Source organism: Bison bison, unplaced genomic scaffold (genome assembly GCF_000754665.1).
Source record: "Bison bison bison isolate TAMUID 2011002044 unplaced genomic scaffold, Bison_UMD1.0 scf7180017861046, whole genome shotgun sequence".
NCBI lineage: Eukaryota > Metazoa > Chordata > Mammalia > Artiodactyla > Bovidae > Bison > Bison bison.
The window spans coordinates 172427-197643 of record NW_011491618.1 but is presented as its reverse complement, the minus strand read 5'-3'; the positions used below and the strand labels follow the sequence as shown (position 1 = coordinate 197643).

The 25217-nt window shown below is 39.3% G+C and overlaps 1 protein-coding gene across 4 annotated transcripts in view; it reads right to left on the bottom strand.

The window, feature by feature from the left end:
- KANSL1 (KAT8 regulatory NSL complex subunit 1) overlaps positions 1–25217 on the bottom strand; it is a 175184-nt gene that overhangs the window by 122387 nt on the left and 27580 nt on the right. For all 4 annotated transcript variants that reach the window (XM_010832379.1, XM_010832380.1, XM_010832378.1 and 1 more), the window contains one exon: positions 7509–8880. In XM_010832379.1, the coding sequence (XP_010830681.1) occupies positions 7509–8797 (1289 nt within the window). In that variant the 5' untranslated portion in view covers positions 8798–8880. The remainder of the gene's footprint in view (positions 1–7508; positions 8881–25217) is intronic.

The following is a 25217-nucleotide window of genomic DNA, read 5'->3' as shown; positions in this document are numbered from 1 at the left end:
AGGCATCCCCCGTCCCTGGGATTCTCCAGGCAAGAACACTGGAGTGGGTTGCCATTTCCTCCTCCAATGCATGAAAGGGAAAAGTCAAAGTGAAGTCGCTCAGTCATGTCGGACTCATAGCGACCCCATGGACTGCAGCCTACCAGGCTCCTCCATCCATGGGATTTTCCAGGCAAGAGTACTGGAGCGGGGTGCTATCGCCTTCTCCGTTAAATCATCTCTAGATTATTTAAAATACCTAACACAATGTTAATGCTATATAAAAAGTTGCCAGAGAACTGCAAATTAAAATTCTGCTTTTTTAAATTTCTGGAATTTTCCCCCACAAATGTCTTCAGTTGGTTGAACCCACCAATGTGGAACCTGCAGATCCAGAGGGCTGACTGTAACTTAATCCATGTTGGTCTTTGCTCAGGGAGAGGATAGAAAAACTAATTAAAGTACTATTCATTTGAAATATAACGTGACTCCAAGCTTTTTCTCCTCTAGTAAAACAATTTTACCTAACTGATGGAATTTAACAAGGTGCTCTGCAAATGACACTGAAACCTCTGGGAATGCCCAAGAGCCAAATATGTTTAAATAAAAATTAGTAAAGGTGTACTGCCATTTAGTAACATCTCCCATCTGTTCCTTCTCCATTCCAACAGTTCCATCCAATCCAGTTACACCTGTCAAAAATCTAGGAATCACCCATAATTACTTTCGCGCTCTCTCAACATCCATTCATTGCATCCAGTCAATCACAAGTCCTAGTCACCCTACCTCCAAATTACGCAGTGCTCTCATTCTTCCCTCCAAAGGCTGAGTCCCCATTGTCTCACCGAGCTTACCACAACGGTCTAACTATTTCCCAAAGTCCACATCCACTCTCCTCTTACAAACAGTAAGAAAGAATCTTAAAAAAAAAAAAAAAAATCCAATGATAAACTGTCAACGGTGTCACAAGAGAATTTTAAACCAGAGATCACCTACAAGCCTATCCGTATGACCAAGCCTCTAGCAACCTCTCTGGTCTCATTTCTCATTACTCTCCTCACACTTTGCACTGTTTTCAAAAGTATCAAGCACCCCCTATTCCCAAAGCTTTAGCACAGTCTGTTTTCTCTGATACACATCTCCTCTCTTGTTCACCACCAATTCCTTCTCATCATTCAGGTCTCAAGTTACATGCAACTTGACTTCAAGATACATGCTAGGACATCCCCACCCATCTTAATTAGATGTTCCTAATATGCACCATCTCAGCACTCCAAACTTTGCTTCTATGGCACCCACAACCACTATAAATATACCATTAACTATATGATCACTTGCTTAAATATTTAATTAATTACTCTTTCTAGCCAGTTTACCCACGAGGACAGGGCAGCGATTGTGTTTCTCTTACTCACCTATATAATCCCTAGGACCTCAGGACAGAGTAGGCCTTCAGTACCTCTAATAAACAAATTAATCAATTCCCAAAGTCTCCAAGGTAAAGCTTCAAGGCCTCTCTGCATAGCTCAGTCCCTCCTCCTCTATTTATACAGGACTGCTTAGAAGGCCATTTCCTAATTTTTAACAGTTGCTGGAACTTATAAGGAATACAGAAACCTTCATTTTTAAGACCCTAGTAAAGAACTTGGATCTTCATGAGCTATAAGGGTTATTCTACAAGTCGTGTTCTAATAGTCACCGAAGCTTGAAACTTCAATTATCTATGATGATCCCTCCCTGTTTTACCCATACAGCCTGCTATTAATCCCATTAAATCCATTTCTGCACCATCCTCTGGAATCTTCTCTTTTCCTTTTTACACTACAATTATTACACTCTATCTGTATTACTAGATCTCTAAAATGTCTCCACTCTAGCCACCAAAAAGCCATTCAGCCTCTGTCCTCTGATTATGCCATGCCTTCCTCCTGTACTGACCTACCTCATTAGGCCATAACCAAAAGACAACCTTCTATCAAAATCCTAGCCAACCTTCAAGGCTCATTTCTACTATCCTTTCTTTCCAGTTCCATCAACCAGTTGTGATCTCTTCCTATTTCATTTCTATCATCCAACATTTACTACGTATTAGTACATGCCAGGCCGGAGAAGGCAATGGCAAACCACTCCAGTACTCTTGCCTGGAAAATCCCATGGACGGAGGAGCCTGGTAGGCTGCAGTCCATGGGGTCTCGAAGAGTCGGACACGACTGAGGGACTTCACTTTCTCGCACTGGAGAAGGACATGGCAACCCACTCCAGTGTTCTTGCCTGGAGAATCCCAGGGACAGGGGAGCCTGGTGGGCTGCCGTCTATGGGGTCGCAGAGTCGGACACGACTGAAGTGACTTAGCAGCAGCAGCAGTACATGCCAGGCACTGTTCTAAGTATTCATCTTTATCTCCCATGTCTCCAATACACATCAAAATTATATACTTTTTGTGCACAGAAATTCAGTTTATTTACCTACGACATCTGATGTCTTACATGTTTGTTCATAAGTACCTACATATGACCACTTTAAAAGAAAATAGTTGATCCTTAAACAACACAGGTTTAAACTGTGCACATTCACTTAGATGCAGATTTTTTTCAACAGTTACTATGATCTGTGGTTGGCTGAATCCAGATACAGAGGAAGAGGCTGGGCATCACTAACCCCAGTGTTGTTCAAGGGTCAAATGTACATCACTCAGTTTTACAGAATGAAAACACCAATCCGAAGGCAACAGGAAATATCTGGAGCATCTAGATCTGCAGCAAATAAGTAGACCCCAAATTCTTGCTGCCTAACTTCCTGCCTTCAGAATCACACAAGAAGCACTAAGAATAATTCTCACTACCTACGTAACTTCTCAGAAAAAAAGGGGGCAGGGGGAGAAGGAGGAGAAAACACACAAGTTCCTATTTCAGCCACTGGATGTCATATGCATGCTAGCAGAAAAACCTGGGGCATTCAATCAGTGATTAGATTAGAACAAGGTGTTTGGCAAGTCAAAGTTCACTTGGCTCCAAAGTAACTTCTCTAAGAACATAATAGACTTATTTCCACATATGTATCACACCCAGTAAGATATACAATAACCATTTTAATGGATTATGGGGTGGTAAGGGCTGGGGGGACATAAGGTAAAAGAATCAAAACTCTAAGTCAAAGTCAAGAAAGCCATTTTGTTTCAAGGTATTCCAGTGACTCACAAGGAACTTTGCCTCAGATTCCCCAAAAGCAAAAGATGATGATGAGAAAAGCTCCATTGATGTTAAAGATAGAGTTGTCACAATTCAGAGCAGTTTAAGCCTTGGAGATCAATTTTCTCATTTTTATTAGGAAAGTGGTAACAAAGCTAGTCTAAGGTAAAGAAGGGTTAGATGTTAGGCTTCCAGCTAATAGATCTCTCACTCCCATCACTCTGTGAGAGGAGAAGGAACATGAACATAAGGACAAATCAAGTTGACTGCCATCCTTGGCAACATCATTTGTGCATACTTAACAAATTCAAGCAGGAACTACAACACAAAGCATTCCATAGTACTTAAAAAGCAAAACCTATGAACATGCTAGTAATTTATGATACCGTGAAGTCTTCATAAACTCCAAAAGGATGAAATTCCTCAGAAATAGAGCAAAGTCACTACAATCAAGACAATCCAAAATTCAAATAACTTAGTTCACTGAACTGAACATCTAGTTTACTTTTACGCAACTCTGATCAGAACAGACTTCAGGAAGCTATCACACAAATGAAATAAAGTTTAGAATAAATTAAACAAACAAAAAACCCATGAAAATAAAACAAGAACAGGGAGAACAAAATGAAGCCAAGAATGAGGCTTAAAAAAAAAAGGTACAACAGTAAGAACCCACAAGCTGTTGATCTAAAAACACATTTAATATCTGGAAAAAATTTTTTTCTTCACAAGTACTTACTACAAAAGTTTGTAAGTACAAGGGTAAGAAAATGAAAACTAAATTGAGCAAAATTGAGTATGGGTCCAGGAATTCAGAACAAAATAGCAGTACGAAACTTAGATATGAAAAGGAGAAATACAAAGAAAAACCAAAGTGCAGAAGAGTGTGGGAGCACAAGCGCATACTCAGCAGTTCTATGATAAACACATGAGGCGACTAAACGCTTTTATTCCTACTTCCACAATTAAGAACCAAACACTGAGGTATTTATTGAAACATACAGCTTCCTTTCTAGTCCCTCATTCAAGATGATGATGCTTTTAAAAAGAATGAAATAATGCCATTTGCAGCAATGTGGACAGACCTAGAGATTATTCATATTAAGTGAAGTCAGATGAGAAAGACAAATACCATATATCATTTATTTGTGGGATCTTAAAATATGAAATTTATTTACGAAACAACTCAACTGTGTAGAAAACAAACTTATGATTCCAAAGGGAGAGGGATAAATTACGAGTCTGCAATTAGCAGATACAAATACTACATATAAAATAGATTAAAAAAAAAAAGTCCTACTGTTGTATAGCACAAGGAACTAGATTCAATATCCTATAATCATCCATAATGGAAAATATATGAAAAAAAAAAACCCATATGTATAACGTATAACGTTATGTATAATGGAATATGTACGTACAATGGAATCATTTTGGTGTATACTAGAAATTAACACATTATAAATCAAAGAATTTATACTTCAATAAAAAGAATTTAAGATGATGTTTCAATTCCTGCTCATTCCACAGTGATGTTACTAAACAATAATATAGGTCAAACCCAACGTAGTGCAGAATTTCCAAAGAAGTAGGTACATGTACCAAGACAGGAAGATATATACATAAAACATTTTCAGATGATCTTCTAAAAAGCTTAAAACAAAAAGGTGTAACAATTTTAAACTAAACATAAAATCAGTTAACCATAAAAAATTAAATCAAGGAAAAAGAAAATACTTTCTCTTCTGCTGTGTCATCCAGCTATATTAGAATTCACTAATTGTAAAAACAAAACAGAACAAAACAATGATATACATGTAATTCTTGACAATATATAAAACCAATCATTCTGCTGCTGGACAGCATGTGCCTAGGACTTACAATGAATTACAGATTTTTTCTCTTTTATTAAAAAGTTAGGAAAAACACAAATGAATTCTTGGTGAAAGCTTGTAATTTTCAGAGAATCATCATCCACTTGTAATTTAAGCAACATCACTTAAAAACAATTCAAATCTTCTCTACTAAATATTTTCATTATGGCCACCAGACTAAATCTAGTGACTTTATCTCTGACAGTACTTTAACAAGGGAGTGAAATACTAGACAGGCTGTTCAAAGAGGTAAAAAGTTGAAATTCACCAGCTGGGTCAAGCCCCTGAAGACTTAACTAACTTCTTTTTTTATTTTTTTTTTTTAACTAACTTCTTATTCTAGGACTTAAGAATTATAAATGCAGTTATGAGATTTGGGAGGGACTTTAAATCACAAAGAAAAGGTTTCTCTGCATCCAAAGAACTTCTTTCTCTTTTTTAATCACAGCGCTGTCTCCACTTTCACTGGCCAGTGGTTGAAAACCTTTAAAATACTCAGGTGGTCAACAAAGACCCTGGCTAAATACCAACCTTGGGAGTCAATCTGGTGACCTTGCTTAAAACAATAAGTTAAAAGTATTTGCACTTTATTGGTGGCTTTAATTTAAATTCATATATATCATAATTTGCAAAAAGCATATTTACTTGACAGTACTTTTAGCGCCCAAATCGTCCTTACTTTAATACGATCTGAAGCATGGGAATTCAACTTTTAAAAGCATTATTAAACTGATCCCAAGAGGTTTCCTAAAATAATCCCTTTGCTGTCTTTTTAATTTACATCCTTCCAATCAACAAACCACTGTGAGAAGAATGCCCAAACCTAAGCAGGTGGACTAAGAGGTCTTTTGAAGTCAACAGACTACTACATGATGTAAAAAAAGTTCTCTCATAGGCATTCTGGTTTCACTGGGTTGGAATGTTACCCACAACATTACCAAAACTAAGAAATGTTGCCAATACAATGTCTCTCGAAAACATTCTTATAGATTCTAGATGTTTTTCTTCAAATACACAAGATAAGTGCAGGAAACTTTAAAGGCTTCAACTACACTATCTTTACACAAAATCACTCAAACAGAATATTCAACTGTTGACAAGGTTTCTTAAAACTGCAGTTTATGTAGCAAAGTCAGTGGGAGTAATGCCACAAATACTGGCAAGCTGACTGAAGCTACTAATCCATTTAAGGAAAGGGAACTATGTTACAGCAATGCTCTGAAATGTATTTGCTTTAGACCTGAATATAGAAGTGGACTCTTGAGCACACTAAGCTTACAAGTGATAATGGCACTTGGTCTAAAGGGAAAAAATCCAGCACGATTATCCAGATTTTTTTTCACTCAAAACAGAAACATAAACCCAAATTTCATACTCAGATACAGTATTATCCATGTTTATAACAAACTGGAGGGAAAAAAAAGGAAATCTACTTATGCTTAGAAGCATAGCTGTCTCAATAAAGTCTCCAGTAAGTCACCTTTTTATTACAGACAAGGGACAGTCAACTATTCCAACATAGCCACCTACTCCAGTCTTCTCTAGCAATCCAAACTTCACAACATTCCCACCCAAAGAGGATCTACTAGTTAACTCTTCTCCCCTCTTTTCCAACTACTCTTGTTTCCCTCTCTCATGAAGTCTAGATAAATGCAGATCTATGTTTAAGGAGATATACTGTACTTTCTTATCTTAGAACTAAATGTAGGACCAGGAGATAAATCATGTATGTCTCTACCAGGTCCATGTAAAGTGCCACAAAGAGCTTATGGAGAATTTTCCTCAACCCAACACATTTTGAAAATCCAGTAAGAATTTATCCCAAATATGTCAATACATTTAACTTAGCTGAAAGAAAATAAAACCCAAACCTATAAAGGTTTCTTTTACGAAGAGAATCAGGTTGTGACAGAATATCATGCTTGGAGACAACCTACAAAATACTCTGAAGCACTTCCTGATTATAAGTCCTTATTTTTTTTATAAGGAAATCTCAAATGTCAAAAGTGAAAACCAGGTACATTCTCTGCTAAAAGCTCAATTAAAAGCAACCATAAATTCCAGAGAACTTAACTAGGTCAACTAAACTTTTGCCCCACTTACTAGAAACAATCTGAAGCCAAGCCTCAGAAACTTACAAAACATCCTACATATGGTTTCAAAAGAAATCTAATTGTTCACTATGAAAGAATGGGTAGTTTTACAAACTAGAAGTCTTCTAGTTTTCTCTTAATAAGATTTCCATGGGAAATTAGCAGCTTTTACCCTACAGCAACACAAAACCAAAAATACCTTCCATTTCTTCACTAGCAGGTATCTATGTTCCCCCCCACCCCCACCTAAAATTAGGAAAAAGACAAAACAGTTTGTAGGCACCCATCATACCAAGAAGCCCTGTCTTCCCATGATGGGAATTCACCAAGTCTTTCTCCATAATGAAAACGACATTATGCATGGTTCTACTCACAGGGGTACGTGGCGCTGCTCAGGGTCAGCTCTGGCCAGTTCTTCCTCTTCGATATCAGACTCTCCTCCTGAACTACTGTCTGTGATGTCGGAATCAAATGCTCGTTCACTGCACCTCAAGTTAGCTATACCACTGGCTGTAAATCTCTCCAATTCTTCTGAAATTGAGTCACTTTTCAGGAAGTTGCTAAGTCCCTCTGAAGCAGCGGTCTCACTGGCAGCTTTTCTCAATGCAGCTTCGGCCTTTCGAGTCAGCATCAACTGGCTCCGGGGCCTCAAGGATTCCAAGTTTGGCAGCTTGCTTAAAGTTTTCTCTAAAAATCCACCCAGCTGATGCTGTATGTGCCTCTCCACCTGCTTGGCTTGCACAACCTGTAAGCGCTTCTGTAACCTGCGGGCCCGGCTCTCAATGTCAGCCTGCCGCCGCAGTAAAGCTGTTATCCTGGTGTCAGAATCTAAAGCACTGAAAAGGATGGAAGACAGGGGAGGCTTTTTACCCTCTAACTTGACACCCCCCACGTTAGAACTGGAGTCTGTGTCAGGTGATAACCTACTGCTTCCTTGAAGTGCCGGCTGTTCCATGGAATTTACAGAAGATTTGTTTGCAGTGCTATTATTGCTAAATACAGTTGTATGTTCTACATCAAGGCTTCTATGTGGAAGAGTGCAATTGGTCATACCCCCTTTCAAGTCCCCAGACTCAGATGCCACCACTTCACCCCCCTGAAGAGAAGATGAAGTGAGAGCCCGTTTTCCCCCATTAAGGGGACTGGAATTGTCATGCTCAGAATGTGTTGAACTTTTAGTCAATTTCTTCGCCAATCCATTTACAGGTGCTTGTGGCAGAGCTGTCTGACCACTTGTATTCATGGTTCTAAGATTTTCTAAGGAAAACTCCAAAACTGGCTGTCTTCCCAACAGCTCAGCTCGGAGTTCATAGGACTGAGATAAGAGAGGGTGAGATTTGAGTACTGTCTGCTTGCTGAAGACACCGTGCAACTTCAGTGATTCCTTTGAGGGAACAGATGTTACATCGGAGCAGAGATAAGATGCCACCAGTGGTTGCAGCTTTCCCAAATCTTCCTTGGTAGGATTATTTCGGAAGTCTAGACTGGGATCCTCTGCAGCAATGGCTTTTCTTTTGGTTCCGTTGGCAGCAATAAGGATGTTGGCGTTGCCGTTATTCTCGGCACTGCCAGGGGACAAAGTGGAGGATGGGGGAGCCAGTTTGAACCGGATATGGTGTGTTTCAGCTGCTGCGTCAGTGAGAGCGGGCGCCATCGCAGCCATTCAGCACAGAGAGACAGGAAGTCCAGCCTCTCCCGGTGCCGAGGCCAGCTCCACAGCCCCTTACCGCCTCCCCAGAGAACAGACTAGAAGAGAAAGAAGAAAAGAAAGTTAGAAATACAAACACATTAGAAAACAACACACATGTTTTTAATACAAACATCATGGAGGCTGTTAACCAAACTCTGTCTTCAAGAGAACACTCAAACCAAAAGGGGAGGGTGTTGGGGCGGGGCCACAACTCTACAAAAGAAAAGAATTCCATCCTTCCTTTTGGTCATTTGTTACCATACATTGAAAGTAGTCACAGACTGTTAAAATCAAATCATCTGCATTTAAAAGAAAAACAGCTTTAAAACTTCTTGAAATTAGTGAATTTAAAGCAAATGTATCAAACTAAACACCAGGAATCAAACAGAAAAGAATTAGTAAGAACTCCTCATTCCCTACCCAAAGTCTGTATGCCAAATGTCTGTACATTTCTGGCCAAAGGATCCAATGTTTGTCAGCTTCCCACTTCTCTGTAAGATAGATCATACTAAAAGTTTTACTGTATCACACCTGTAATGCCAGCTTATTTCATCAATTTTCTTTTTTTTCCACTGTTCTCAGTATGGCCCACCTCTCAAATTAATTGCCCAATCAATGTGTCTCTTTTCTTCACAACTTCTTGAAAGAATAGTTATAAATAGCTGCCTCTGCCCTTCTCACTGTTCTGTAATCTGCCTTCTACTCCTACGGCTCTGGCAAAGGTCACAAGCAATCTCATTATCAAATCCCATGCTCAAGTCTCAGTCCCCATTCTATCTGACTTCTCTGAAGCATGAGGTAGTGCTGACCACCCCACTCTTCTGGAAATTCTTCTTTCCCGACGTCCTTGACAGCAAGGTCCCTTCTGCCCTCTTCTCTCTCAACTCACTTCCTTGGCAACAATCTTGATAGCAATGTGTAAGTCCTCTGGTCACTCAGAAAAACACCTTCAGGTGCACTAATCAACATCCTCACCTCTATGTACCTCAAGCCCCCTGAAGCTCAAAACTGGATTTCTTTTTACTTCTCACCCAGTTTTATCATCTCAGGAAATTGCTTTCACCGAGTAACCCCAGCTAAAAACCTCAGCAGTGTGCCTCTTCTTCATCCCTTTTGATTTGTCTGGTCTGAGAGTAAAAGGAAATCTATGTAAAGAACTAAGCCAGCAGGTACTATAGTGTGGCCTACAAACTTCTTGAGAGCTCACAGACCATTTCAGAGGTCCACAAGATCAAACTTTTCATAATAATATTAAACATTATTTGCCTTTTTCCACAGTGTTGACGTTTGCGATAAGGATGCCAAGACAAGTCTGAGCAAAACTGCTGGTACCTTAGCAAAAATCAAAGCAGAGGTACCTAAATGTACTAAGAGCCTCTGGTCACTGTATTCTTTACTCATTTAGTTAAAAAAATAAAACTTTTTTTAAAGGGTTATTATAATGAACTTTGATATCCTTGATGAAATACAGAAATTAGGAACTTTATTAAATCTCCACTCAAGTCTTCAGTGCATGTGTATACGTGTATCTAAATATTCTGTGCAATGGAAGGGAAAGTACACATAGAGCACTTCTACTGCTTTAAGAAAACTGAGTTACAAGTTGAACTAGAAGCTTCTTCCATGTAACACTATTTTTACTTGGCAGAACAACTGACAAACTACGATTATACAGACTTGAATATTGAGCAGACATTTTCTTGCAAATGAACAAAGTGAACCTGTCACTCCAAGGAAACCCAATATGAGGTTTGTTGCTAATGATAAAATCTGAGTTATTATGCAAAAATAAGTATTTTGAAAATGTGTATCCACCACCATAAACTTGGAACATTTCCCCAATACTTAGTCATTTCTGATTAAACAGACTACTGCTGATTATTAGTGAACGAGAACTGGATACCACATAATGAAATGTGTCAACCTTTGGAAGAGCTGCATAACTCTGTTAGTGATCAAATGACCAATGCTCCTTAGAAACTCGTGCATGGGTAAAAGTAAGTGTTAAGACAGACCAAATGGATTAATCTGACAGAGTATGAAAAGCTCACTGATACGGCTTTAAATTCCACAGTGCAGCTAACCTTTATGAACTACTACTCGTCAAGTGTGGGCAGTGTCAAAGGATACGCACACTTTAAAAGGCTACTAAATACTTGTCTCTTTTCCAAACTACACATTTGTATGAGGTCAGATTTTCTGTACATACTTCCAAAACAACATTATCACAACAGAATGAATGCAGAAGGAGATATGAGAACCCAGCTGTTTTCTATTAAGCCAAACATTAGAAAGACTTGCAAAAATGTAAAATAATGCCATTACCACTTAATTTTTGTTGTTCTGATAAAAAGTATTGTCCATAATATGTAATAGGTTGATGATTTTTAAATGAATTACTAATTTTTTTTCCCTTTACTGTGTGGCCGTACTGCCCAGCTTGTAGGATCATAGTTCCCCAACCAGGGACTGAACCCGTGCCCTAGGCAGTGAAAGCAGAGTCCTAATCACCTGATCGCCAGGAAGTCCCAGTAAATAATTATTCTTTAAATTTCTTGAAGTTTCTAATCAACTATTGATAATAACCCACCAAAGTTCTTTGTGGTTTTCGACATTTTTTAAAAGTGAAAAGGGGCCTTGAAATCAAAAAGTTTGTGCATCACTGAACTAAAAGCAACCTCCTCCTCTCTCAAAAAAATGAGGGCAACTTTCAGTTTGGTCAAACATTTTATCTTTAGATAAAAATCAACACAGGATAGTGAGCCATGTAGTACTACACTAAGACTCTTTACCTTAAGTAAATGACTGAGAACAGTGTTAGTTGTTCAGTCATGTCCAACTCTTTGAGACTCATGGACTGTAGCCCACCAGGCTCCTCTGTCCATGGGATTCTCCAGGCAAGAATACTGGAGTGGATTGCTATTCCCTTCTCTAGGGGATCTTCCTAACCCAGGGATCGAACCTCAGTCTCCTGTACTGCAGGCAGATTCTTCACTGTCTGAGCTACCAATACACTTACACGTCAAACATGTCTACCGCTCTATGTAATTGCCAAAATTTTCTTACTCTAAGCTTGTAATGCCTTTAACAAACAGCCTATATTCATTAAACTAGACCTTCTGAGGATTAGAGTTTCATCCTTATGGACTTGCTGGCATACAGCATTCTGTGTAACTAACTGTTCTATGTCCACTTTTCCTATTTTTGATTTTAAATTTAAAAGTAATTTCTAATGTAATTTAAAACATAGCTGTATTATTACATTGGTTCAATTGGCAGATGAACCAATGTAATAAGCTCTTTATTCAAAATACCTTGAGTCAATTTAATAATGGGAAAAGCATTTTCTACCATAAACAAAAACCACTATCTGATCTTCCAATCAACTCAATATCCTCGTTCAAACTGATAACAATATACAGTTGGTACTAGCCATGCAAATGGCCACCCACTCCAATACTACTGCCTGGAGAATCCCAGGGACACAGGAGCCGGCAGGCTACAGTCCATAGGGGTGCAAAGAGTCGGACATGACTGAAGCGACTTAGCACTAGCCGTGCAAGGAGGCACATTATCACTGTCAGATGGTTAATATGACGAGTGAGAGGAGTAGATGGAGCCTACTGCCCCAAAGCACTACAGTCTGTCTCAGCAATGGCAGGAAGCAGCCTCCCTCTGGGACCCAAGCAAGGACACAGATGTTACACAGCTTCCACAAAACCTATGGAAAACCCATGCTCACCCAGCACACATAAAAAGTGGGTTGTAATTAACATCACACCACAGAAGGTGCTTAAGCAATCAACATTCCAAAGTTATTTCAGAATTATTTCTTTAAAATCTGCAACTAAAAGAAAAATATGCTGACTCAAATCCCACCTCTTTCAATATTTCTCTGACCCTCTGAAAGCACATCTGAGAACTTGACATTAATCATATACGCCTCAAAGGCAAATGTATTTTGCTCACACTCCCTCCTTGGTCTCAAAATCCCCATGGAGTACAATGAAAAGAGCAGTTACTAAACAATGTGTCTCAATAAACAGGGAAGGGGAAAAGTGACATCTTCAGAAGAAATTCCATTCCTAACTCCGAAATCTTTATCTTTCTATATCAAAACTGCAAAAAAAAAATATACTGGACTCTACACCCGCCTCCCCTCATTGACTTGAAATGCTGTGCCGAGATGCAGTATCACTCCCCAAACCCACCATGCATAGGTAAGAGAGCAGGTACAGGTTCACATCTGGCACCACCCATATTTAAATCATTTAACTATTTTGCTCTCTCAACTTCATCTGCAAATAACAGAACTGACCTCAGAAGGCTGCAGAAATGATTACATAAAATACTTTCAATTACTTAACTTAGTGCTGCCTGGCACAAGAGCCCATTATTTGCACTATTACTATAACCTATGGGAAAAAAGCAAATATTACTAAAACGAAAAACTGTTAAGTAGAAAAAAGGTGTTAAAAAATAAAATGTATACTGTGACCTCATTTCAGTTTTAAAAAGGAGGTGGTAAGATTCTTTTGTTTTTTATTTTCTGGCTTATGTAATGTCTCCTCCATAAACACAAATTGCTTGTATAATACAAGGGAAGAAGGCAAAAATAATGTAAATTTTTAAAGAGTCAAAAAAATGTGAATAAGGCAAAATATTACAAAAATGTTCTTAAATTTAACATAATGAGCAAAATGTTGATGGAAACAATTCCCATCCCACTTAAATCCCAAAAACGTTGTAGTGACTTAACAATTTAGAGCAGAGAGAAACTGTCAAACTTGAGTGTTACAAAAACAGCAGAACACCTTTTGATAAATCACCCTTCTCCAAAGAATACAAAGCATTAAAAGCTATAAGTAACTTATTAATCCTCATTACAAGCTAAGTGGTAGGTTTCTGGCTGTGATTTTAATTTCCAGTTCACTGGTGGGGACAGATAGTAAAGTTACCTTGTACACTCAGAATAAAGAAACCTAAAATATTCCAACTTTTAGTTCATCTAATAAACCACAATCTGACCAAAAAAAAAAAAAAAAGATGGACCTAATGCACCTGCAGCCACTGACATAAACTATGATTCAGCAGTAAGCTTAACAGACACAAGAAGGGCTATCTTATCAAGGTCCTTTAAAAGGCTATGAAAATTTGAACTACCTAATTAAAATTAACAGTGTCCATCCCAGTCCCAAGGAAGCATTTTGGGGACTGGAAGATGTCAAATGGGTTCAGTAGGCAAACACAGTTAGGAAAAACTTCGCTGATGAGATTCACAATGCACTTCATTATGCTGCTGCTGCTGCTGCTGCTAAGTCGCTTCAGTCGTGTCCGACTCTATGCGACCCGATAGACGGCAGCCCACCAGGCTCCCCTGTCCCTGGGATTCTCCAGGCAAGAACACTGGAGTGGGTTGCCATTTCCTTCTCCAATGCGTGAAAGTGAAAAGTGAACGGGAAGTCGCTCAGTCGTGTCCGACTCCCAGCGACCCCATGGACTGCAGCCCACCAGGCTCCTCCATCCATGGGATTTTCCAGGCAAGAGTACTGGAGTGGGGTGCCATTGCCTTCTCCTCGTTATACTGAATACTGCTCAAGTATTCGCACCTCTAACAAATAAACATCTTTTTTCGTTGTATTAATATTGTGCAGAACACTGTTCTGAGGGATTTAAGTTAGAATACAGTTCAAATACATGACCTCTAAGGCCCCTTCCTGTACGTATGATTATTATAAATGGCAATATAGATTCAAGAACAAACTTCCTCCTAACACAAGTGACACTCTGGAAGCCAAAGTACACCCCAGGACAGAGCTTCTCCACCGCAGCACTACCGCCTTGTGCCGAGTAAGTTTCTGCTGTGGGAAGGGGGTCTCTCCTGTGCCTCTGCAGGTGGTTTAGCAGCATCCCTGGCCTAGAGGCCCGCTGCTCCCTCCTAGAAATTATGACAACCAAAAATGCCTTCAGACATGCCAAATGTCCCCAAGGGGGCAAAATCACACCCCCCAATTGAGAGCCACTCTCTAGAGATAGATTCTGTATCTACAGATGTATATACATACATATACATTTCTAAACATAGATTTCCAAAAATCATACATATCTGGCTGCTTCAAATAGTGCAAGTCACAAACTAACTCCACACCTACAAATGAAAGCCACACCTTACTCCCTTGTAAACTCCCAAGACAGGACTCCGGTTACACAAGAATAAACTGACAGCATCCACCTTGCAACAATGTTGATTAGCTGCCAAGGCCCAAAGGGAAGGGTCTGGACATTTGGGTGGCCAACAACCGCACTTGCACTGAAAACAGAAGCAAAAATCAGATGGGGAAGAAAAACCTGCCCATAATGTGGCTTCTACTAACCTCGTTCCACCATTACCTCATTACTCTGTACAAAGGGAAAAAAGACACAGGAAGGATGGTTAGAGAAGGGTGTGTGAAGTCATCAAAATTTAAGCTGAAGCTTGAAAGTTAGCTAAAATTTCATTATGTAAAAGGCGGAGGCAAAAGAAGGTAATGGGGCATTCCAGTGAGAGGAAAAGGTATGGGAAAAGCAGACATCCTGGAGGTTAGACGAAATGATCAACTTGTTTGAATTATAAAGCATATTTTAACAAGAGAAAACCCTATAGAAAAAGGTGAAAACGCAGTCTGAAGCCAGATCATTAATGGACAACGTTCAAAAGCCAGTTTTTACTCAGACTTAAAGGCAGCAGAAAATCATTAAAGGTTTTTCATATATGGAGTGACACGAGAACTGTGCTACAGAGAACAGCTGTATAAGATGGATTAAAAGAAAGTAAAAAGTCAAAGGCCAGTGAAGAAGTTATTGCAATAATCTAGACAGGATACAACAAGAACTTACAACTAAGGCGGTCACCACAGCAGAATTGTCAAAGTCTCCTCCAGACTTCAGAAGCGCCTGAAAGTCTGCAGAAAAGCCAACTAGGTGACACAAATAGGAAAGCTCTTAAGAAAAGAGAAGGTTGTCATTTCCCTCATAATTTCACCTTCTTTAAGATAAAATCCTCCCATTTATTTCTCATAAAGCTGTTCAGGTTGGGAGGCAGGGGGAACCATTTAGGTTTGGTATATCCTCTCCATTCCTAGCAGTACCAATCCAAACCCAGCCCGGGTGTATCAGCTCACACCTAAATGATCTTAACAGCTTTCTGACTGAAGTCTCAGTCCTCTAACCCAGCAGTCCCCAACCTATTGGTCAACAAGAACTGATTCTGTGGAAGACAATTCTTCCACAGACCAGGCGTGGGGGGAGGGGACGGTTTCGCTATGATTCAAGCACATTACACTTACTGTGCGCTTTATTTGTGATCTAAGGCTGCCACTGATCTGCCAGGAGCACAGCCCGGAGGTAGGGGCTCCCTCGTCTAATCCATTCCTTACCTTTTCATCACTTCACTTCTTTACTCAAGAAGAGCTCCTAGTACCTTTCTCACGAGTCCAAATTCTCTAAGGTGGAGCTTAGCATCAAAACGAGCGCACCAACTGGCATGGACCTAGAGACCACCCCCAGATTCAACTCATCATTTCTGCCTATGCTGTTGCCTCTAACTGAAGGCCCTTCCACCCTTTAAGCCCCAAACTTAATACTTCAATACACAACATCTCCACAAAAACTTTTCCAGACTATTCAGACTCACATAACTTTCTTCCTGCTTAAATTGTACAACGCACTTAAAGTCACCACTCAATTAAAATTATCTGAATGTTCCCCTAGTTGTCAATTTGTTAACTATATTTCAAGACTGGGAAAGTCCCTTAGTATCTTTCTTTGCGTGCTCACTAACTTCACCGAGATAGAGTGCCGAGGACACAGTGAGCACTGTGAGCACTCACTGACAGGCTTGCAGTAGTCAGAGACCCAGAGGCAGGCTTTTCAAGCATAAGACTGTGCTAAGCAGAGAAAGACGAGGAAATACCAATCAAGAAACTGACACAATTGAAATAATAGGGAAGGATTTGGGAGATGATCCACAGAACAACTTGAATGAAGCAGGTGGTTGGTACACGCACAGCTTCTTGAGAAAGAGAGGGAAAAAGCAGCTTTGTGATCAAGTGCCAAAAGTTACATTATGGAACACACTGGAAAGTTTTTCTTTTACAAATGTAGATTTGTTACAGAATACAAGAGGGAGTGGGAGGCAAATTTTTTTCCATAAAACAAAGAAATAAGGTGGACCTCACCACCCCAGTTCCTAATACTTTCCTATGCCAACAGGGCAGGGCTTGGCTGGAGAATAGATTGTTATCATGACTGCTGTTCACTAACATTAATTGACCTTTTACAGTGTCAGTCTCTGTGCTAAGTGTTTTACATACACATCCTCATTTAATTATCACAATAACAGTATAAGTTGAGTATGTGCTCAGAAGTAGCATGCCCAAGAGCACACCACTACTAAGCTACAGAAGCAGGATTCCAATCCAAACCTGTAAGTGAAAAGTGAAAGTCGCTCGGCCGCGTCTGACTTTTTACCACCCCATGACTATACATACAGTTCATGGAATTCTCTAGCCCAGAATTCTGGAGAGGGTAGCCGTTCCCTTCTCCAGGGGATCTTCCCACCACAGGAATCAAACCCAGGTCTCACGCATTGCAGGGGGATTCTTTACCAGCTCAGTCACCAGGGAAGCCCAAGAATACCCAAGTGGTTAGCCTATTCCTTCTCTAGCGGATCTTCCCCACCCAGGATTGAAGATCTCCTGCACTGCAGACAGATTCTTTACCGTCTGAGCTACCAGGGAAGACCCATGCCTATTTTTTTTAGTTTATTTTTTATTGAAGTATAGTTATTACAATGTTGCATTGGTTTAGTTGCTAAATCATGTCCGACTCTTACAACCCCATGAGCTGTAGCCTGCCAGGCTCCTCTGTCCATGGGATTCTCCAGGCAAGAATACTGGAGTGGATTGCCATGCCCTCCTCCAGGGAATCTTCCCTATCCAGGAACTGAACACAGGTCTACTGCATTGCAAGCAGACTCTTTACCAACTGAGCCACCAGGGAAGCCCAGTGCATTATCATATACTACACATAAGGCTAAGTTTAAACTGGAAGGGACTTAACTGCTAGACACAAGAATTTTAAATTTTAGTCTTTAGAGGAAAGTCAATGAGAAATCCAAAAAACATTTTATTAAAATGCCAACAGCATTTAAAGCTCCACAGCAAGTGTCTATGAGGATGACATGGACCAGTAAAGACACTCTGATCAGGGAATCCTAAGGGGACCCTCACACAGTTGTGAGAGCTGGACCGTAAAGAAGGCAGAGAGCCAAGGAATTGATGCCTTCGAAATGTGGTGCTGAAGACTCCTGAGAGTCAAGATCAAACCAGTCAATCCTAAGGGACACCAACTCTGAATACTCACTGGAAGGACTGATGCTGAAGCTGAAGCTCCAGTATTATGGTCACCTGAAGTGAACAGCCAACTCACTGGAAAAGTCCCTGATGCTGGGAAAGACTGAGGGCAGAGGATGAGATGGCTGGACAGCATCACTGATGCAAAGGACATGAACAAGTGGCAAACTTCAGGAGATGGTGAGGGACAGGGAGGTCTGTCATGCTGTAGTCCACGGGGTCACAAAGAGTCAGACACAACCGGACAACTGAACAACACCATCACACAGGCTGAGAGTGGGTGCTGGGGTCACAGAAAGCTTCCCGGGGGAAAACATCTTAACTTGAAACCTAAAGGATAGGAAGGGTCCTGCATCGGGCTTCCCTGGTGGCTCAGACAGTAAAGAATCTACCTGCAGTGCCAGAGACCTGGGTTCAATCCCTGGGTCAGAAAAATCCCCTGGAGAAGGGAATGACTACCCACTCCAGTATTCTTGCCTGGAGAATTCCATGGAGAGAGGAGTCTGGAGGGCTACAGTCCATGGGTTGCAAAGAGTCAGACACCACTGAGTGGCTAACACTTCTACTTTTAGCATGGCCCATACAGCTACTTTCAACACCTCTGCCCCCAATTATCAATTCCAAAACCAATTCCGGCCCTTCAACATTCCCCATGTGAATAAACCCTGATCCCAATCTCTGGTTTACAATCTACTATAGATATCTAACCTAAACATACACTAATATCAGACAAGAGTAACAGACTACAGTACAGTCTAATGCTGGAGACACTAAGAACCACAGCAGTGTCATCAATGCCAAAGATAAAACAGAAATTAGGTGTGAAGGTAAACCTAGATGACAAAGCTCTGTGTTTTGCCTAAAGGGATCAGGGGAGGCTTCCAGAAAGAGATGACATTCTGACTAAATACCAAGGTTAAACAGCGAGGGTTCGATAGACAGAATGATAACCAGTCACTCCATCCTTAATACCACTGCCTTAGTTCAGAATCTCTTAGGCCTTACACCAACCCAGAACAGCAATACTCTCCCAACTGTTCTTTCTTCCTGTCTCAGCAAGCCTTCAACCTAGTGTTCACTACCAAAACGATTACTAAAAGAGGAGAAAACAGGGGAAAAAAGAGAGGGAACATAAATTCAACCATGCTGTGCTCCTGCTTAAAATCCTTCCACTTAAAATCCTAGTGACACTAGGGTAAGGATGAACCCAAACTCCCACACGGCACTCATCTGCCCCCTCTTACACTCAGCCTCATCTTCCACCTGTCCCCAGCCTAGCCACTGCAATCTTATTTATACTTCCAGGTTCTTCCATGCCCTTGCACCTTTGCTTCTCAAATTTTAGCTCAAGATCACATGCTCTTTAAAGTATTTCCCACTCACTCCAGGGAGAGTTAAGGGTCTCATTCCTCTATAGGATCTAATAAGCATTCACATGGCATCATGGTCATAATGGAAAATAAAGACCCAATTTTGTCACCCCCACTGACTGTATATTTCTTAAAAGGAAACTTATGGCTTGTTTCCTTTTCCTTGAATCTGCCTGCAATGCAGGAGACCCTGATTTGATTCCTGAGTTGGGAAGATGCACTGGAGAAGGGATATGCTACCCACTCCAGTCTTCTTGGGCTTCCCTTGTGGCTCAGCTGGTAAAGAATCCACCTGAAACGCGGGAGACCTGGGTTTGATCCCTGGGTTGGGAAGATCCCCTGGAGAAGAGAAAGGCTACCCACTCCAGTAATTCCATGGACTGCATAGTCCATGGGGTCTCAAAGAGTCAGACATGACTGAGCAATTTTAACTTAATGGCTTGTTTTATTTCTAACTCTTAGAGGTAGCACTATGCCTGACAGACAGTGGACCAATATATATGTTAGTTAACCTGCATATTCTACAGTAAATGCATCGGATGGAGATCCATTATGAAGTTAATGGGGATGTCTGATCATAAAGTGAAAATCTAACAGGAAGCAGGAACCAACTGAACCTAGGACAGACTTTGTCCACCTCAAGTTCTCGTCATTTACACTGCCAAGCACATGCACTCAGACTGACCAACTTTTTAAGTATACTTTTAAACTATTAAATTTGGCTACATAAGCCTTTGAAGGCATTATCAAAATTTTAAATGCAACTACTCAAACTTTTACCTAGTAACTGCACTTCTAGGAACCTATTGAACAGAAATACTCACAGATACCTAAGAATATATGCACAATTCTTTTACTGAAGAACTGTAATACAAAAAAAAGAGAGCAAACTTTAAAAGATACAATAGAATATTATGAAGTTATTAAAAAAAAAAAACTTTATCTTGACATGAAAAATCTCTGATATGTAACTAAGTGGAAAAAAAAAAAAAAAGACCAAGCTACAAAACAGGTAAGATCACATTTGTTTTACTTATCACTGAATTCATTTCCTACCAGTCTAGCTCACAAAAGGCAAAGAAGGAAAAATGGACTTTTATCTCATCTCTAACAACTCTAATAATACAAGTGTTTCTGAAAAAACCTAAAATCGAAGATTTCTCAAAGGGGTCCAAGCAATTCAAAAGCAAACACCTTCTTCTTAGGGTGCTGGGGTAAGGGGAAGGTCCCTGACTCAACTCTAGAGATCTCAGTGAAATCGACCCTATCTCTTCAGAATACTGAATTAAAGATTAACTGAAAACACACACACACACACACACACAAACCCTGAAAAACAGCAATCTAGTATCTTTTGAAATATGGTAAGCTCTTCAAACATCCTCAGTGCTCCATGGTAACATATGAACAGTTTAATGAAACTTCCCTGACAGTTCAACTTATCAGACCAGTATTTCTACAAAGCCTCTATGCTACCAAACAGCAGAAGCTAAACTAATTAGCTTTTCACCTCTATCCCTTCACACCCTCCAGTGGAGGTGCTAATAAGCAGTCACAAAGGCCAAATAGCAAATGAAAGCCTAGATATCAGTTTTTAGCAATTTTTTATTTAATACTCTAACAACAAAATTGTGATTCATCTTTTTTATTCAACACTTCCTCTCTAACTGAATTTAACCAGATCTGACCTTAAGCTGCTCCCTTTTTACAAAGAAATTAAAAGGTGAGAGACTCCATTAAGTTTGATGCCACTTAAGCAACTTTTTCTAAACAAGGGCAGAATCTGCTGTACTTAAAATTCAGAGTGAGATCTCATTTGGGATTCCTGGTTCAAGTAACAAGAACCAGAGTTTTTGATAACATTTAGATAAAACTGTGCTGAATTTACCTCTGCCTTATTCTTCCCTCACTCTTAAAGCTTGGGGAGAAATTGTAATTTTTAAAAAGTTAGAACTAGAGGGGGAAAAAAGGCAAGTTTACAATCAACAACAATAAAACACAAAGTTAAGTAATTCCGTGGGGGCTAGGGCCTTCCAATGTTAAAACTGTATAGAGCTAGCTGAAAAGCTTAGAAAAGCAAGCCTTACAGAAGGTAAGAACTAACAAGTATTAAGCAGCTGTCAGTTCCCAGACACCACTACCCATGGGAGACAAGAATCTAAAAGGTGTCTACCTTGAAGGGCTTCTTGATGTATTGTTTAAAATCTTCATATACAATCTTTAAGTTTCTCTTTCAGACTACTCAAATTTGTTTCTTATCCATAAATATGAACTGCACTCTCTACTTTGAAGAGTTTACTCACACCCTCCATTTTTGCTTTACCTTTATTTGATGAAAGACAACAAAAGCTTACCACACAAACCAAAAAAACACATCTATTTCAGTCTTTTTGGAATCCAGGCTTTTTGATAAATCAAACCTATCGAGTCATTTTCTCCTATACATTCTACCCTACATCCTAAAAGACTGGCAACACACCATAACGTGGGAACAAATGATAACTGAACTAATAACGGTGACCCTTCCATCCATATATACTGATCTTTTCCTATGACCCACAATTGCAATTGTGGTCCACAATTGCAAGTGACACCCAAAGACACCACTTTCTGTCTTCTCGTGGCCTTCAAATGTTGGTGACCTCTACCACAGTGGAATATTTGTCTTTTACATTCATACTGTCTTTTTTAACCATTACTGTGATTCACTGAGTTTTGATCTCACATTTTAAGGAATGGCAAGTACTGATAAATCTCGCTTTGTGTCATGAATTATTACATTCTGGCAAGAATATTTCTACGCGACGTTTACTATGCCCAGAGGCTAACATGCAATTTATTATGATGGAAACTACAATTTAAACACACATCTTCAGAAGCAATGTGAAGACTCAAAAACCAGTCTTAATATAGATTTCCAAGAAATAGTTAAAAGTCTTATTTTAGGCAAAGGACATCATCCAAGTACTCTTGGCAGGCCAGGTGTTTGGGCTGTTTTATTTGAGACACCTGCACCTATACTTTTTCATAAAGGGATCAAGTAAAAGAGCCCTAATGTAAAACATGCTTCCGGAGACCTAGAACAGTCTAAACAAAAGGCAAAAACTTACTTAAAACAGAAAAAGAAGGCAAAGAAAAGGTGCTTTAAAACTAAGGAAACCACTCAATAGTAAGATTTGCTCTGGCCCAATCAACTGAAGATGAACCATATACTCAGTCTGCACTAGTCCTTCCTTTCCAAATTCAAGGCAATGGAAAGATGCTGAAGGTTAAAAAAAAGAAAAAAATAATAATTAAAAAAAAATTCCCTCTTTTTCCAGGAAGGAAATCACTTAATTTCTGTATCTAATGACTTCACCAAGAAGAAAAATAATAACGCCTACTGAACTCCCCTCTCAAGGAAGCTGACAAATATAAGAGGAATAAGCATTACTCTTTAAACACACAATTTTCAATGATTATTTAGAAAATTGAATACGGATTAGTATGTTTCTTCACAGAATTTAAAAAAATTGCTTTTCTAGTACTACAACAAGGTAACTAAGCTTTACTTAGAAAAGTTCCTCTAACTAGAACCACTCAATATTAAAGTAACTTCTCAAATCAGCTTCATCAACCAAAATGGCCCCATGTTTACAGATTACATGAGTTAGGTTGTATCAAACAGAACAAATCTATCAGCTGTTATTCACTTTAAAATACAATTAAAATCTGTGGTCAATCTATAAAATCCAGAGGAGGTACAGACACTGGCTACAATGTAGCATGACTAGAAATGGAAGGGTATTGGCAGTGTTTGAAGAAGAAAAAAAAAGAGAGTTGTTTTCCTTTCTTCTCACCTTGATAAAAGTTCAAAAGTGAACTAAGGTATACTCATTTTCTAGCTTCCAGAATTTTCCTCAACAGGATAATGATAAGTCATCTAACAATGAAAGTGTGCTCTGCAGGTTTAACCATAGAAACAACATGTGTAGGCAGGAAGAAAATCATATAAAGATTGAACATCTCACCTGCTGTAAAGCACAAAACTCAAATGCTAAAATTCTGAATAAGGCTTTCAGGAAAGATGCAGGAACACTTCTAAATACTTCACTTAAATGGATTCACAAAGGTGAAAGGGCCAAAAACCCCACCATACCTCAAGACTCTCTCAATACTTAACTGATCACTCTTTTAACTGCCTACAGACATAAATTAAAAATACTTATTAAATATATACTTGAATACAGCAGTCCTCTGAGACCAATCATTTTCACCATAATACAGATAGTAAGAATCTTTGTCACATCTGTTTCCCTCCAAGTGGTGCACACTTGAAAATTTAAAAATGAACCACCTCAAATCATGAGATCGCTAACAAATATACCAAATATGCTAAAGGTCAAAGGAACTGCAGACTTTGTTGGATAAACCTAGAGGAAATCGAAATCAGAATTCCATGACTGAGGACAGTTATCTCACATTTATAATACATTTTTTAAATTCCCAAGGGATGAGCATTTTTACCTTGCCTTATTTTTAGGACTACACATCACACTGCACGTATCACATGACATGATGTAACTGTTAGCAAGGAAAATGGCCCAAAACCATAAAAAAAATACATGCTAGAGGAAACCAATCAATGTACACTTAAAACCACTACATTTCATATTTAGTTTTTGAAATGTTTTTAAACTCAGAACACATCTTTTTTTCAAATTGAGAAAGTGGTTAGTAACCTCTGTAGAAACAACAGAGAAATGTATTTGTATTTTATATAATAGGAATTTACCGAACTACTAGGAAAACTGACACGAAGAAACAGATAATAGAACATTCTTCTAAATCTATAGATTAACACTAAAAATACTCGGGATCAAAACCGCAACAGAAACGTAATGAAATATCTTTAGTTAGAAAACAAATTATTACTCAAAAGTGTTCACCATTGTTATAAGAAAAGAAAAATAGCTTCAAATGACACGCCTGTAGACAACTGAAAATTTCTAAATTGGTCAGACAGTACACTAGAAAAGGAACCAAGTATAGCCTATAGAAGGGGGGAGGGGAAACACACCCACTTAAACCCTTGTAAATAGTGGTTACTTTAAACGACCCAAAAGCAGGGATAATACTACAGGCTATTCTGAGCGATGGAAAACATATTCCAATGTTCTACTTTTCATACTTGAAAGTGCTTTAGAAAAGAAAAGAAGTTCAGTAACAATGTATAACTATATCATGATTATGCAAGGCAAAGATTATGTAATTTTACGTTTATTTTAAATGTTATCCAACTGTAAAACTAAAAAAACTAAAATGTTTTGATCTTTCTAATGGGGAGGCGGCAAGTTCTTCTGGGCTACAATTTAAAAATATAAACACAGACCCCAAAACAAACAAAAAAACACAATGATTGCTAGCCACGTGACAAAGGAGATGGCAACACCAGGATTGTGAATGGAGGTGAGGAAGGCGAGGCAGGACTAGGAAGGTTTCTCGGAACTTTGAGGACCTCAGGATTTGAGTCTCCCGACCCTTAAGGTAACCAAACTCTAGCCCGACTAGTTGTATTGTTAACGCTCTCAAGTAGTTTATTAATAGGTCACGAAAACTGCTCCAGTGACCTCCAGAATAAAGGGGGGGGGG